Below are 16009 nucleotides of genomic sequence, written 5' to 3'. Positions count from 1 at the left end.
GATGGATCGAAGCACGTGTTTTTCGTACCCCGATCGGACAATAATACGGTGTGGGACAAATGGTCTTGTGCGGCAAGAAGTTTTCTCGAATCACGCTCTTGGCTCATTTTCAACACCTTTCATGCTTCCTAATCTAATCTATCCGTCTATAGTTTTCATTACTTTCATTTGATATTCTTCCTATTAGAATGTATAGTTCACCGAAATCAGGTCAAGGAAAGATAATAAAAACAAAACTATAAATCTTTAATGTGGCTCTTTCAAACTCTGAAAATTTGAAAATCTGAAGTTTTTGGCTCTTCTGATTCAAAAGGTTGCCGACCACTGACCTAGACCAATATGTAATAAGGCCGCCGCTTCCGATGGCGGGTCGGCGGCCACGTCGGATTTGGAAGCCTCGGCGGCTTTGGGCCGCCTCACCCCCTGCATCCACGATGTTTGCGACAACGCCGCAAAATTTAAAAGGAAATCTTGCAAGTTTCATTAAATAGTCACCACACGGTTGAAAGTTGCCAAAAGGCTTTTATGCCAAATAGCCTTAATGTCAAATGGCTTTTATACCAAATGGCTTGATGCTAAATGGCTTTATGCCAAATGTCATACTCCTTCCAAAATCGAACGGTGTCTGTATAACATCAGCCAAATTTTAAACTACAACAATAGCAATAACAGAGTAGATTTTTTTTTCCGACAATTAGATGGGAATATATATTAAAGTTATCGGAATTTTACAATAGTTTAGGTTAATATTATAGAAATGATTTTTATTTTCATAAACTTGAGACGAAGTTAAGTAATACAGCAAAACAAATAAATACAACTCTAAGCTATTTCTGAACATTTGAAGTAGAGCTTGCAATTCTCGCAATTCATCTGGTATTCGGAGGAGTTTCCCTAATATGAGTTTTCTTTCTTAAGCGTGTTTGTTCTGACAAATCGAAAATAACCAAAACATTTTTTACACGGGTGAATGCTGCATGCACCGGCCGCACAAACGTAATAAAAGCAATAACAGTGATTGCGTTTTTAATAGATTTAAAACAATTATAACATCATGAATACGGCCAGGTTTAGACTTTTGATAAACAGATCAAAATACTTTCCACGTTTATACACCACAGATGCAGGTTTTGGCAATTTACACGAGGCCACTAAGTTTTATTCACCGCTATTCAGTAAGTACAAATATTCGCACTAAATAAAATAAGTTGAGCAATGACGACTTTCGGAAAAATTTACACTATTAATTCAAACATCAAATTACAGATATGAACGATTCTACCATGTATAAATACCTCGCTAAACACAGCTTTCTGATGGATTTGAGCCCGACTGATATAAAAAGAAAAGTTAGCTACCTAAAATATATAAATGCAGACAATAGTGAAATACTAGCATATCCCAAGCTGTTAACACTTCATTTGATCACGATAGAAAATCGTACAACAATATTGAGAGAATGTGGTTTAGTAGAGACATTGAATTTACTTACAATATCTAAGTACATCACAATTATAAAAAAGACAATTGATACTCTCAAAAAGAACAAACTTATTCCAGCAGATTTGGATATGGTGGAGCAACTTAAAAAACAGTTTGATACTGGAGTATTCCCCGACATAAAATCTTCTGCCGATTTAGAGCTACAATCCTTAAGAGAATTATTTATGGATACGTTTTTGCGCCAAAGGCTCAGTCTTAATGATCAAGAGAGTGCTAAGCTATGGAAATCATACTCTAAAATAAAACATAAAAGTTTTGGACACACACAACGAGTATTGGATATTCTACAACACGACTATAAATTTAGCAGAGATAAAATAGTGGCGAACTTCTTTCTTCTCTACGCCGATCCGGAAAATTTGTTACGTTTTCCAAACACCGTACCGAAAATAGCAGACGTCAGTATTCGGGAGCTGGTATTGAAACAACCAAAAATTCTGATGGTTCCCTGTGATAACGTGAAAGAAATACAAACTCTTCTTCAAGAACATGGAATTGCCGAAGCGGGAGTATTGAAATTTTCATCTATTCTAACGCTGGCTCCTGCATCAATTCTAGCCAGAATTCAGCAACTTCGTAAAACAAAAGAATTCGAAGTCTTATCTAACCATCCAAGGATAGTCAAGCTAATAGCTTTCCAGAAAAAGGCTATCGTTAGGTTGGATTTCCTTCATCAACTCAAAGTGCGCTGCGCATCTTTAAACGTGCTATCAAGTCATTCACAGTGCTTTGAAAAGTAAGTTTTTTTTAATACATATATTAAAAGTTTTTTGTTTTTATTATATGTTTTTCCTATTTGCAGATACGTTAGGGATGGTTATGATCGAACGAAGGGAAAAGATGTTGCTCACTATTTAAACGAAATATTCGATAGGAATGATGATGACGCTCTCCAACGTTTGAAACGTCACCAGAACTGGTATCATGTTCCGATAGTGCAAATGCAGGAATCGTTGGAATACCTCAAATCGAAAAGCTTTAAAATAGATCACATTTACGAGAATATGTACCTTTTGTTATACCCCGTGTGAGTAAATTTCTCTTGTTTACTTTGAGCATGTTTCCTCTTCAAACACATTTTTCCATTGTTCAATTTCATTCTAGGACACGAATAAGCGAAAAATTGGAAAAATTAATTGCTTGCAAGTATCAACAAGAACCATACGAAGATCTGGGTATTGAGCTGTCGAATGTTACTCCAGAACAGATGCTGTCGCTGTGTTTGTATTTGGTGGAATTGGATTTTCATTTCACTGGTGATGGAGTTTGGCCAGATCAGATCCAGCAGAGTGATGCAACAACTACTACGAACATCGATATGCCGCAGACATTGAAGAAAGAATATAAATACGGCAAAAAAGCTCCAAAAAGCACTATTTCAGATTAACACTTTCTATTAATGTTAATTAAATTTAAAAATAGCTTAAATGGATGTTTCGGATCAATAACATTATTGTTTGGGAAATGATCGGTAAACTATATTCCGTACAGAAATCGAATGCAGGCGGAATCTTTTGATTTTTCATATTTTGAAAAAAATATGTATGTACTTACCAAATTTTTCTTCATCCTTCGTCTAGTAAACTAAATACGCGACCCAGAAGTTGAGCTGCGCGTGTTAGTACTCTTGCTGCTTCGAGAGCTTCGCTTGTTGACGCTGCTACCTGCGGTGGCTGTTGGAACCGTAAGTACTGCGGGAGTCGAACGTGTTTCTATCTCTTTTTCGCGCATTGGAGTAGATACGGCGGGTTTAATGACTGCAGGTAGTAGCTGCTGGTGTTGCCTCGTTATCACATCCTGCAAGCTAGCCTCGATAAGGGTAGTGCTTTCATTGAGCAAAACACGAGCTGCTGTTGGAGAACAAATATCTACTCTATTGAGCATGACTGCATTCGTACATATAAGCATTAGTTCGCGCTGATATTCCGCCGTGCTACGAATGGTTCCGTTTTCGATGTTTTTCTTTATTATTGACAAATCCATTGGGCGATAGATAAGTTCCGAGATATGTTCTTCGGGTAATGGTTTTGTAAAACCTGATGCATATCGCAGTGAACAAATTTTAGAATGAACATTAAGTATAGATTTTTTCCATGTGCGATACTCGCGATCCTCACTGGATACCGGAGAACTTGGAATAGAATCAATGACTGGGGTGGAAGAGTAGCTACGCTTCATCTTATCGCTAACATCATCGTCAAGAAGTACAAACGGGCTTTCGGATCTATCGCGGTCTCGAAGTTTTCGAAGAGATCTTCCCTCATTTTCTTCGCTTTTCAGTACCTGAGAAGAATCTTCTTTCGACTTTGCGGTTTCCTCAGTTGGTCGACGTCGCGAATAATCCCGTTTGGTTTTAGATATTTTCATTTCGATAAGTGAATCATCATCGGTATCGGTAATAGCTATAGCAATTGATTCTTCAGGATGCTTTTGTACAGAATCTTTCTGTTCAACAGGCTCTTCAAAATTTGCTTGTACTTCCATAGAAACATCTTCTTCCGGTACGTGTTTTTCTTCCTTGGATTTTTGAATGGATAAAGGAACGATAGGTTCTTCTTCGTCTTTGAAATCATACTCAGCAGCTAACTTTTCAAAGGCTTCCTTTTTGGCTCTCGCAGCTTCTGCTTCTGAGATGTTGCTGTCGATTTCCTCTTTAGATTTACTTTCTATGATATGAGAGCTGTTGCTAGATTCATCAACCGGTACCTCGGCATTTTCCCTCTTTTCATCCATATCATCTTCTGTTTTAAATTCTCTCTTGTGTGCATCAGTTGGAGTAGTCTCTAAATGCGCTAGAGGTTTATCTTCTGAGTCTTCAGTTTCGGTTTCAGTTTCAGTTTTCAAATCGCAAGGACTATCGTCTTCCTTGATAAGGTCAGACATAACAACCAAATTTTCTTCAACCGTTTTGTTCTCCTCTGTCGGGAGATTCGTTATTGGTGAATTAGAACTGCTACCTTCTATACGAATAACTTCACACTCTTTCGAATCTTCCACTCTGTCAACTAAAGACTGCAAACTCGACTCCCCTTCCTGAGTAGCGTCCGGTTTATCTGAGCCATCGGAAAAAGCCTTTTCACCCTCATCTTCTTTTGGTTGAATGATATCTTCGTTTTGTATTGATTGCTGCTCACTATCAACCGAATCAGACTGTCGTTTAGGAGACAATGATGTTGTTTCTACCGATTTCAGATATATACCCTTCGCGTTCTCAGGAATAGTTTCCTCGTTTTTTGAACCGGTCCTATCCGGGTTTGATTGCTCTTCTTGTCCAATGGTTGCTGATGAAGCTGGTTCTACAACACTTTCTGTAAGTGTTTCATCACTCAGAACATTGATTTTATCTTTCATTGATTCCGCTTCCTCCATTATCGAATCGACAACATTTTCTAAGATTTCATCCTCAAGGATCATTGCATTATCTTCGTTGAGAATCTCGTCCAATTCTTCTGGCATGAGTTCCTGAGAAAATATCAAATGTGTTTGTTGAGAATTCTTCCTAGTATATAATTACCGGTAATGAATTTTCTTCAAGCTGAGATTATTAAAAACATGAGTTACCTGAAAAACAGCCATCAGATCTTTAGCTGGATCAACATTGTCCGTATCGATTTCCATCTCCTCTTCCTTGCTCTGACTTGAAATCGAAGCAATTGGACCAGCCTGTTGTTCGCCTTGGCTAAGAATGTCATTAGCTCGTTTCGGGACTGATTCTTCGGGAAGCGATCCTACGTCCTGAAGTTTTGAGCTGCTCGGACTAGCATCCGACAACTGTTGGCTCAATGCTGGAGTATTCTTAGTTGGAGAAGGGAACAAATTTTTACCTTGAATGGTCATCAAGGCACTGTTACCACCTGTAAGTAAGTTCGTTATCGTAGGTGAAGAAGCTGCTTTTCCGCTGGAACCCGTTAAATTTGGGCTGTTCGATGGATTTGCCGTAGGACTTTTCAGTAAAGAAGTCAATAGCGGGGATGTTCCAGATTTACATGAACTTTGACTATCGTCATCTGTATCTTCTTTGATTTTAATTATAGCCCCAGGTGTCAGTCCCGTTCCTTTGGCTGGATTTGGAGAGTTTGGAAAAAGTGGTCTCCATTGACGTTCCAATTCAAGTTTCTTCTCTTCTCTTTCTTTCAGCCATTGGGCGTGTAATATTTGTTCCTTTTCCTTCTGAGCCTTTTCCATTTCGATTTGCTTCCACATCTCGCGGAGCTTCTTTTCATCCGTGACACCACTTTGAATAAGAATTATGTCCTCCTTAACTTTGGTGTACTGTTGAGCTTCCTCTTGAATTATTTTCTTTAATTCAATTACTCGTTCCTGGGTCAATTTCCTCAAAATTGATTCTCCCGGCGTTTCAACTGCCGAAACACCTTCTCTTTCGGAAGCGGTTCGCTTTTTCCTTTTGGGTGTTTCCACATTTTCCAGCAGTTTTCCGTATTGGGCTGCACAAGATTTTTGCGAAAACCAATCTGCCGGCCGGTTAGTACCGCAGAGCATTTTTAAAGCCCTGCTCACCGACATCCAGTTTTGATCTCCACTGCATGCCACAGCTGAGGCCAAACATAGTTTCTCCTTGGTGGACCATTTATCCAACGGGACACGCTTCAGCTGGAGCCGTTCCTGTACGGATGTTATGTGATTGTTGCTCATTGTTATACTAAAAAAATCAAGAAGGGTTAATGCTTTTTGTCTTTTTTTTAAGAGATCAGACCCTTACTTTTAGTTATTACCTTTATAACCTTGTGCTGAAACATCACCTCATAACATCGATCACAACCAAAATAAGCGCGTTATGCTTGAAATTCGAAATTTACGTATTTTTTCAATGCAAGCAAAATGTTTCGCGAATGTTGTCTGAGACGACGCCAAAAATTCGCGCTAGCAGCACCAATTTTAATACCTACGGACAAATTCGTAAAACTATTTTTTTTTTTTAAATTTTATGCAAACAGGAAAGACAGAATAATTTCATGAAAGAATAGTAAACCATAGAACTTAGCTCAAAATTCAATTTAGAGCCAAGCCTTTAGGCTATATATAGCCTACATTTATAAACGAACTTTGAAATCGAGTGGAATGCCTTGCAATGATTTTGCGTAACTTAGCTAGGTGGCAGTAGCGTTCCTCTGCTAAAAGCAATCTTTTGCAGATTACACGCTTATACAGTTTAATGGTTTAATGCATAAAAATGGTATCGTGCGCTCAGAATTAATATATTAAGAAACTGTGTACGATTTTTATTGATAGAAAGAAATGCTTTGCGGGTATTCTAAATATATATATATATATATATATTTATTTATGTATGTATGTACGAATTTTCATCGAATTAAAATCAGGTAGATTTTTTGTGAATATTATGTATACAAAAAGTGCTAATTATTTCTCTCCGTATACGGCCTGTGATATCTTTGAATATTTTTCTTTTCTACCATCGCTTGAGGCACTGTATCACTATAGGTAAATTAAATTGGATTGTACCTGTACCCCCTGAACATGAATGTCGGTATAATACAGTTTTTAAAAAATAAACCTTCGCCAACAAGCGCTGAACGAACATATTTTTTAAAGCCTCAGTATTATTCCAACCGTTCGCATATTTGGGTAAAACAGAATATTCGATTATTTAAACTGCGCCACCTGGGAAGAACTGTGACGAATAAATCGACGAAAGTTGGAAAAAAATCGACCAATCTCGAAGGCAGCCTCGTTGTTGTTCGTCGATTGCCACAGAAACTTTAGAAACTTCTACGGCGCGTTTGACACTCTCGGATTTTCACTAAATTGTTTCGTTTAAAATATGGTGTTAAATAGTGGATAATTCGGTTCATTTTAGTGTTAAGCTGCATCGGAAAGTTCCGGTGAATCATTTTCCACAGTCGTCAAGAAGCTGAACGACCCATATCGTTGTTAAAAAGGCAGTGAAAAGATTCCGAGAGGTTCATTTTGTGGCTTTGGCAGAAGGCGTGCAAAAAATAAAACGTTCATAGAGCCAGGCTTGACTAGGAAGGAAGCAGCAAAGGCAAACAACTCGATTGTTTCGTGTGAAAATTCCTGGAAAGGATCTACGATTTGAAACATCCTTACACCTCAAAATCGGAAGTGATTTATTTTATTCCGCTAAAAAAATTTACTGAAGCGGCCCATTGAAATGGATCATCCGACAGCGGAAGCTGTTTTGCAGGGAGTCTATACTTTGTATAATAATCCGAACAAACAGGAGAAAGAAAAGGCGTCGAAGTGGTTGGAGGAATTTCAAAAATCGGTGAGTATTCCTTATAAGTATGATATGATATACATATTGTGTTTGTTTATCTTCTGAAATTTTCATTGAAATCGAAGCAACTTCTAGTAATTTATTGATTTAACGTCCCCATTGATACAAAATCACAGTTGGGGTCAAGAAGGACAATTTGACAGAGACAAGGATGAGAATATACAGTTGAACAGGAACGATTTAGGGGCTTTTTTAATTTTATTAACTGAAACGGTTGAGTTGGGGAAAAGTTTACAAATTTCGTAATTTAGTAATCTTTAACAAATACCAAGGTCAAAAAGGTTTTAACAAAACATTGGTAGTAAAACTATGTATCAGCTGATGTCTTAAAAATATTTTGTGTATTTGAAAATACGTGTGTATAAAATTTCTAATAATTTAATATGGTTGCAGTGAGCATACTCATACCCTGTTAGCTTTAAGTAAATTTCTGAAAATTTATCGTTTCTATTCTCGGGTGTTATACATCGATTAAGATAATGAATCTCCTTGAATTAAATATAAATCGGCTGTATAGGTAAGATTTATATTTCACCCGATACCCTATCCTTTTATCATAGCGCTATAATAATCGACTAACCACCCAAGTAAAATTTCAAAAAATTAGTTTATTCTTAGAGGTTGATTCTCGCATAAAACCTTTAATTTTCTAATAAAGATTTGAAAATTTCAAAAGAAAATCACAGAAAAAACATTATGTTAAAATTCAACGGCTTGTTTCTGATTTAAATTGAGCTGACAATACCAGGTTTAAGACCCTTCGGGTTTAGAAAACTAATTGGTAGATTTTGTAGCTTACGGAGTTTGCTCTGTCATTCTCCTAAAGAAATTTTTCCTATGAAAAAACTCTATTTTCAATCGTGTTCATTATTTGGTCTCGTTTTTTTTCAGATACATTCTTGGGAAATCGCCGATCAGTTGTTGCAGCAGAAACATGATCTCAACTCCTGCATATTTGCGTCGCAAACCATGCGGAATAAGATACAGAATTCATTTCACGAACTGCCAGAATCCGCCCACGATTCACTGCGACAGAGCTTGCTGGAACACATTAGCCACATAACCCTCGAAACGAAACCGGTCATCGTAACGCAGCTTTCGCTGGCTTTGGCCGATCTAGCGCTACTGATGTCTTCTTGGCACAAACCGGTCGTCACCCTACTGGAAAGATTTTCTAACAATCCACACATGATGAATGCCGTCATTGAGCTGTTAACCCTTATCCCGGAAGAAATCAACTCACGCTACCTACGCCTAGGGGCCAATCGAAGGAAAGACGTTTTGACAGAACTTGAGACCGATTCTAATCTGGTTTGCGATTACCTGTTGCTGTGCTTGATGAACTGCAACGAAAACGAAATTTTGCAGACGAAGATTTTGAAGTGTTTTACTTCCTGGGTCCAAATAAATGCATTTAAATTGACCCAAATCGACGATAATATGATAGTGGCGTACTCGTTCCAAATTCTAGCTAACGTCAATACAAAGCCGGAGATTCATGATGCTGCAACGGATTGCTTATGTGCACTTTTGAACTGTCTGGAAATGAACAACAACAGCAATGGCTTGGATGTCAAGCTGTTCACTGGAGTACTCTCGTTAGAAGAAGCATATAACATGTCTGTGGCTCAGGAGGATCTTGACAAGTCGATGAATCTGTGCCGATTGTTTACCGTGCTAGTGGAAAGTAATCTTGTGCGCATGGTGGCTGCATCGGAAGGCACAACGCCTCATTATTCAATAAAAAGCCTTGATCTGGTGCTGGTCTGCGTTGCACACTATGATTTCGAAGTTGCTGAAATTACCTTCAATATGTGGTACAGATTGAGCGAGGATCTGTACCAACGCAACAACGAAGCTCTTACAGCTCACTTCAAACCGTACGTAGAGCGATTGATCGCCGCTCTCTACAAACACTGTCAAATGGAAGCTGATCACGAAGGACTTATAGAGGAAGGAGATTCTTTCAAGGTAGTTAAAATAAACACCAGCGATTAAGTTAGGGACATATTAATCTTACGCTGATGATCATTTCAGGATTTCCGCTTCAAAGTTTCGGAGATAATTAAGGATGTGATATTTATTGTCAGTTCGATAAGTTGCTTCAAGCAAATGTTTCTGATTCTACAGAGCCCAAATGTTACTTGGGAATCGAGCGAAGCTGCGCTGTTCATCATGGAAAATGTTGGCCGTAATATTTTACCGTACGTATAATGCTAACAGTCGTACCATTCAATTGCTGTCTTTCTTTTCATCTATTTTGGTGGTGGTCGTAAATGTAGGATCTGTAGACAATAATAGCTATTTTTCTTTCTAATGGATTGGTTGTTGTAACTTGTTGTTGTCCAGGCGCTCCCAAATGTATAATCCTACATTTATGACTGCTTTCTTTCGAAGCCAATAATAGCTAGCAATAAAAAAATTACTTTCTTAAAAACATTAAGATGTCACGCAAAAAGAAACTGTAAAAATGTCAGTTAAAATAATGAAGTTGACTTTACCGTATCTTAATAAATTGGCAATTTATATTAATATTTGGATACGTGAAACTTTAGACCCATTTTCAAACGTTTTTATAAGCCTCTAAGGTTGGTCATAGAATCATTTAAAACAAACGAAATAATTAGTTAACAAATTGCGCTCCCTTGAAACAAGATATTTCACAAAAATGTTCATCAAGTTATGTATTGATACGGAAAACTATTTAAATAATTTAAAAATAAAATAAGAATATAAACCACGATCTATGAGATCATGGCTTTGATATCTTTTTTTTTAACTGTAGCTAACATATTGCTATCATGAATTCAATTGCTTTTACAGGAAACAATTATTTTAAGTTTATTAATTTTTTGTTTTATTGCTAGCTTTACTAGCCTGTACGAACGTTTTCCTAACTCTTCTCGAATTCGCTATTTTCATTCCAAAACTTTACAACAGAGAGATTATGCAATTGGGAGAGCGTGACATACCAGCATCCAGATTCAACCAACTCTGGTGATTATCATCAACGGAAAGGCCACAAGACAGCAACGCGAACCTCGCGGCTTTTCCTACTTCCTGAAGGACGCTTTGATCGCTAATCATAATCGTGTTGGTTTTCTTTTCTTTCTTTCTTTTTCCCATTCTTTATTTACAGTGAGGAAAGCGAGGTGGTACCGAAAGTAGTAGAAGCAATCCTGAACCTGCCAGATAACTGTCACATTGCCATCCGTTATACGTCGATTAACATCTTGGGGGAGCTCTGCGATTGGATCGATTCCAATTCGGAAACTTTAGAGCCGATTCTAAATTTTTTATTATGTGCTCTTCAGCAGAAAAACGGATTAGCAACTGCTGCGGCTAATGCGTTGCAATCAATTTGTGCCGCGTGCCAGAAACACATGTTGGGTCATATATCTGGTCTGATGGAAATTGCACGCTGTTTGGACGGGTTTGAAATTCAAATGGAATCAGCCATTGGTCTACTCAAAGGTATATCTATTATTATCGGAAGGCTCCCGGCTGAGCAGTTGACCCCAGCTATGCAGGAGCTGTGTAACTTCCAGGTACAACCACTTAGTCAGCTAATAAGCGGCGAAGATGATGGGTTAGTTCTTAAGAAAGAACGACACGATCCAACGTTCTGGGTTGATCGCTTGGCATCCATCTATCGCCACGTGAATCCAACGGTGCCAGCAAATGAAGTGAATCCTTGTGTGTTCGTTATTGTGACCAATTGGTCTGTTCTCTCGCAAGCGATGGAACGGTACAAAAATGACTCTAAAGTAATGGAACGCATTGTTCGCTGCATCAGATACGCAATTCGTTGCATTGGGCAACAGGCAATACCGATTTTGGAAACATTGGTCAAACAGATTATAACTATTTACTCAGGTCATAATCACAGCTGTCTGCTGTACCTAGGAAGTATTCTTGTTGATGAGTTTGCATGCGAAGCTAGTTGTATACAAGGATTGTTAAACATGCTTCAAGCTTTCATTGAACCAACTTTCCAAGTTCTGCAAGTCGAAAACGGACTAAAGAATAATCCCGACATGGTGGACGACTTTTTCCGATTAGTTGCACGATTCATTCAACGTTCACCATTTCAACTGCTGCAAAGTCCATTGGTGGCACCGATCATCCAGTGTGGACTTTTGGCCTGCACACTGGATCATCGGGATGCGAATCTATCAGTGATGAGATTTTTCTGTAGTCTGCTGGGTTATGGACGACATGATCGTGCCAATGAGCTCCGGACGATTGTTCATGGCATATTGCTACAACATGGTGAATCACTCATCATGAACCTACTGTATGCGTCCGTTTTCTGCCTCCACTCATATATGCTGCCTGACGTGGCTGATGTGTTTGTTGAAATGAAGCACTTGAACCCACAACAATTGGAGGGTTACATACGGAAAGCAGTCGATGCACTTCCTAAAAAGAACAGTGGCGGTAGCATAACGGTCACTAACGAACAGATGATAGAGTTCGTCGATAACATTATCAAGTGAGTAGTGTGCTGAGAGTTGTTATGGGTTTGGTTATTTATTGTATAAATTAATAACGATTCTTTTCTTTTTTTAAGGTCTGAAACTTCACGAGCGGCTACGCAAGCTCTACAAGAATTTGCACGACTATACCGATAAGATTGAAAAGACGATACAGTCTTTCATTGATTCTGAGGCGTTTTCCTTTGTGTAGTATGATTCTGGACGGAATGCGCGTGTATGAGATAATCTATTTTATCGTGTACATATATTTTTTTTTCTTTCCTATATCTACTGATACAATAGAAATTGTATTTCTTCCTAACGTAGGCGATTATTTTAGTAAAAGTAATACCTAAATAGATGGATTCGTTAGAATATTTAGCAATTGATGCAAGTAGGAATATAATGAAGAGTGCAGTACGAGAGTTCATAGGAAATGTCTTAAATATTGAAAATGACTATTACAATTGACTATGATTGTACCACAAAAACAATGAATAAACATTAAAAAAAATGTGACGAATGCATACTTCTGTTGTTTGTATGAGTATAATAAATTGAGAACTTCCTTCGACCTCAGCGTAACGTTAATTATTTTTACGGCCATTGGTGTAGATCTTGCATTGTCGCACTGGTGAATGCATTACAAAAATCCCGATAAAGCCAAGAAAATATTATATTTTTGAAATTCTCTTAAAATTAACATAAGTACATTCAGCATCGACATCGATCATGTTGTATGGACGTGTGAAAGGTATGGTCAAACGAGGGCTTGGCTACTGGATACCCTTAGGGCCCGAGGTAGACTACCTGGTGTTCCAATTCGAGACATTTTGGCAAACTTAGATTTTGGATATTTGTTCCCAATTTACAAATATCTCAAGCTGTCTGACTTGGGCGTTTAGTCCGTTTACCCACGTAAACTCTCCCCTTGTGTGTTCTTCATTTAATGTCTGTTTGTTTATTTATTAGTACCACCTCTCATCCAACGGGTTCGACACATTCCTGAAGAAGGCTGGCCAGAAGATCGGAAACCGATACCAAACCGTAGCTACCAAAACCACAGCTACTGGAAGCCTCCACCGGACCCTACTGGAAAACTGATATCAAAGAATAAACCCTATAAACCCCTTCCTTTTGCTTTATTTTTTTTTTTCTTTTAACAGTTGAGTCGCCGCGACTTTTAGGGCCCCCCTCCCTAGCCTAGAGAGAGTTCCTACAAAGAATCTTGTTTCATTGTATCCTACGGGCAGACTAATGCAACAAATCACCTATCTATAATGAATCAATTCGACGATGATAAGCGACATTGAAAATACAAGTTGTCGCTTATCACCTCTGAATGCTATCTGTGAAGAGCGACTCAAGGGACAACTCTGAGCGATGTATTATCCTTCGTTTGTTTCCGAACTGGTTTGGTTGTAGCGTTCAGCAGAAGGATGGAGCAGTTTCCCTAACAGTAGAATCGGCGTATACAAATCGTATACACGTATTTTGACTTATTTGGGATTCGAAATTGTTCTGGAATTTTTACGATCTTACTTTTACGATCTTAATTTTTACGATTTTGATAATTTATGAATTACTTGTTTTTTCTAAATGGAAAACATTAGCTTACTGCTTATGCATGGTGGTATCGTTCCAGTCAAATTGATTTGACTGAAAAATATACATTTACTATTAAACAAATACTCCGACCTATGCGATAAACGTATGAGCGATCCATGTGATCCAACTCGGAGCCGAGTTTTTCACTGTTGATAAATGCTACGAACCTATCGCAAGCGAGTGCGACAAACTAAAATTATCCGTTATGTCGAATCGTTCTGCAGCTATACAAGGAACGGGGAAGTATGTTGTAAGCGAACCTTCAATTGAGGAGATTGAATTCCACTCTGACACGTCACACGAACAAGACAAGCAACGTACGCTCTCCGATAATACAGGAATAAAATGTCGCGCAACATGTTCTCTGCTCACACAGTATTGAAGGCGGTTCTTCTCACTACCTGAGAGAGCTTTGGAAACAGCGTTCAGAGATCAGCTATCTTGAGCGAATCTCGGAAGCTAAGAATTCAGTGAATTTCTTCATTTCAAGTGACTCATGTACATCTCACTTGCCCCTCACTTAGGTAATTTTAAAGTAAGCGAGTCAATTTCAGTCGAGTCAGTCAGACGAGTCGAGTCTTATTCACTTACTCATCACTTGAGTTTTAAGTGACTGGCACTTGAATTCTACTGGACGTCTACTTACTTCTCCACTCACTTGACCGATCACTTAACATAAAAGAGTAATAATCCTTAACACAAAACTCATGATTCATTTGAGCGTGTCTTCACTCAGCAAAACAAAAACAAAATCGCGTGTGGTTTTGTCAAAAGTATCCGAAAACTTCCTTTTCTTCAAAATTATAAACTTAAAGAAGGGCTGTTGTAATGCAAAATTGCATATGATGTGCTGATATAGTGCAATTCAGCACTCGAATGCTGGTATGTATAAAGCTATAAAAATGCAAAGCTTTCTTTTAAGATTTTCTATCCAAAATCCACAAGCCGTAACAAACAGCTATAGAAATTTTGGCGACACTTAATTTATGTTGCCAAAATCAAACTGGATTTACTTTTGAGCTGGAAACAAACAAAATTTGTCGGATTTTATTCGTATATTCTCCCGTCTCATGTCCTATCATTATTCCTCGGATGCGGTACTCTACCGTAAAAATAATGCTGGCAACAATTTGTGTGAATGTGACCAAGGTTACCACGACATCGGTTATATCGTTTGGTCATGTGAGGTCCACCTAGCCGCCAGAGTGGATTTATCGGACTCCCTCCGGGCCCGAGGAAAACCACCCTACACTCAGCCGAAAAAGGAACGTTAAATTTACCTGGATTTTCACGTAGCCACTCGTTACGTGAATTTTTGCTTGGTTTACGTGAAGCACTTAGGAGTTAATAAAAAAATCACTTGATCCTTACGTGAAATTCATATAGTTGAATGCTGTCAAAATAAAGACACATTCGATTTACGTGAGAATCCAGTGATCCATCAAGTACAGAGAGATTTTGTGTATTCTATGTGATGTTCACGTAAGCCTGAATGGCTCATTCACGTAAAACCTGTGTGAAGGAATACAGTTCTCAATATGGCGCGGATCCGACAGTTGGTGCATGAAGACAAAAAAATCTGAGTGATGGAAAAGCTGATATTTATTTCGTAAGTAATAATATTTTGTTGTGTGGTAGCGTATTTACATTTTTGATATTTTTTAACAGGATTCAAAATTGAGTCAGCTGACAAGGCTAAGCACTCGTCGAAGCGGCGAAACAAATGCCAAATTTTGTGTTTAATAATTTGAATGAAGTGAATAGTGAAAAGTGACTGAAAATGGAAAATGCATATGTTAGCGCAATTTTGCCGAACAATAAAGATGACTTTCAAAATCAAAACATATTAGTTAAAATATCCGAAAAAACTTCCTACGTTAATATGACAATGAAATCTACGTGATTTACATGTAGCAGAACGAATTCCTTACCACATTTGACCTACGTTGATTTCATATACAACTCATATGAAAATTACGTGAAATCTGCTTGCTGCGCGAGCTCTGTTTGCTACCTGAAATTCACGTAAGTTTCACGTGATTTTCATGGTGGCAAAAATCCATGTACATTTTCTCGTAGCGTTCATGTGAAAAGTTTTTTCGGTGTACACTCCTATAAGAGATGTATTAGCTCTGCGATA

At 38.1% G+C, this 16009-nt stretch overlaps 3 protein-coding genes across 5 annotated transcripts; 2 read left to right on the top strand and 1 right to left on the bottom strand.

The window, feature by feature from the left end:
* The first annotated feature begins 823 nt into the window (after positions 1-823).
* LOC129760591 (transcription termination factor 5, mitochondrial) lies at positions 824-3547 on the top strand. The gene is made up of 4 exons (XM_055758250.1): positions 824-1175; positions 1267-2239; positions 2306-2530; positions 2608-3547. The coding sequence occupies exons 1-4, from the start codon at positions 1055-1057 to the stop codon at positions 2888-2890; spliced, it is 1602 nt and encodes a 533-aa protein (XP_055614225.1). The 5' UTR covers positions 824-1054; the 3' UTR covers positions 2891-3547.
* LOC129760589 (bromodomain-containing protein 8) lies at positions 2960-6391 on the bottom strand. 2 transcript variants are annotated; one of them, XM_055758248.1, is made up of 3 exons: positions 6237-6391; positions 5065-6163; positions 2960-4965 (listed from the first exon to the last, which is right to left on the bottom strand). In XM_055758248.1, exons 2-3 carry the CDS (start codon positions 6154-6156, stop codon positions 3088-3090), a joined length of 2970 nt encoding a protein of 989 aa, XP_055614223.1. In that variant the 5' UTR covers positions 6157-6163; positions 6237-6391; the 3' UTR covers positions 2960-3087. The 2 variants fall into 2 exon arrangements, with proteins under 2 accessions (XP_055614223.1, XP_055614224.1); XM_055758249.1 differs by having other exon boundaries at positions 6224-6377.
* Positions 6392-7237: 846 nt separating this feature from the next.
* LOC129760588 (transportin-3) lies at positions 7238-12783 on the top strand. 2 transcript variants are annotated; one of them, XM_055758246.1, is made up of 6 exons: positions 7238-7771; positions 8675-9754; positions 9821-9987; positions 10724-10780; positions 10923-12278; positions 12357-12783. In XM_055758246.1, the coding sequence occupies exons 1-6, from the start codon at positions 7658-7660 to the stop codon at positions 12415-12417; spliced, it is 2835 nt and encodes a 944-aa protein (XP_055614221.1). In that variant the 5' UTR covers positions 7238-7657; the 3' UTR covers positions 12418-12783. The 2 variants fall into 2 exon arrangements, with proteins under 2 accessions (XP_055614221.1, XP_055614222.1); XM_055758247.1 differs by lacking the exon at positions 10724-10780.
* The last annotated feature ends 3226 nt before the right edge of the window (positions 12784-16009 follow it).

The sequence above is a fragment of the Uranotaenia lowii genome, unplaced genomic scaffold (assembly GCF_029784155.1).
Source record: "Uranotaenia lowii strain MFRU-FL unplaced genomic scaffold, ASM2978415v1 HiC_scaffold_671, whole genome shotgun sequence".
Classification (NCBI taxonomy): Eukaryota; Metazoa; Arthropoda; class Insecta; order Diptera; family Culicidae; genus Uranotaenia; species Uranotaenia lowii.
Note: the sequence above shows the minus strand (reverse complement) of the source record. Positions and strands in the feature narration are given on the sequence as shown.

Bases quoted from the DNA above. Each gene is read 5' to 3' on its own strand.
- LOC129760588 (XM_055758246.1), top strand. From the start codon at position 7,658: ATGGATCATCCGACAGCGGAAGCTGTTTTGCAGGGAGTCTATACTTTG. The intron at 9,988-10,723 runs GTACGTATAATG...ACTTTACAACAG, and splicing joins GTTGGCCGTAATATTTTACC to AGAGATTATGCAATTGGGAG. The intron at 12,279-12,356 runs GTGAGTAGTGTG...TCTTTTTTTAAG, and splicing joins TTCGTCGATAACATTATCAA to GTCTGAAACTTCACGAGCGG.
- LOC129760591 (XM_055758250.1), top strand. From the start codon at position 1,055: ATGAATACGGCCAGGTTTAGACTTTTGATAAACAGATCAAAATACTTT. The intron at 2,240-2,305 runs GTAAGTTTTTTT...TCCTATTTGCAG, and splicing joins CATTCACAGTGCTTTGAAAA to ATACGTTAGGGATGGTTATG. The intron at 2,531-2,607 runs GTGAGTAAATTT...ATTTCATTCTAG, and splicing joins TACCTTTTGTTATACCCCGT to GACACGAATAAGCGAAAAAT.
- LOC129760589 (XM_055758248.1), bottom strand. From the start codon at position 6,156: ATGAGCAACAATCACATAACATCCGTACAGGAACGGCTCCAGCTGAAG. The intron at 4,966-5,064 runs GTAACTCATGTT...ATATTTTCTCAG, and splicing joins ATCTGATGGCTGTTTTTCAG to GAACTCATGCCAGAAGAATT.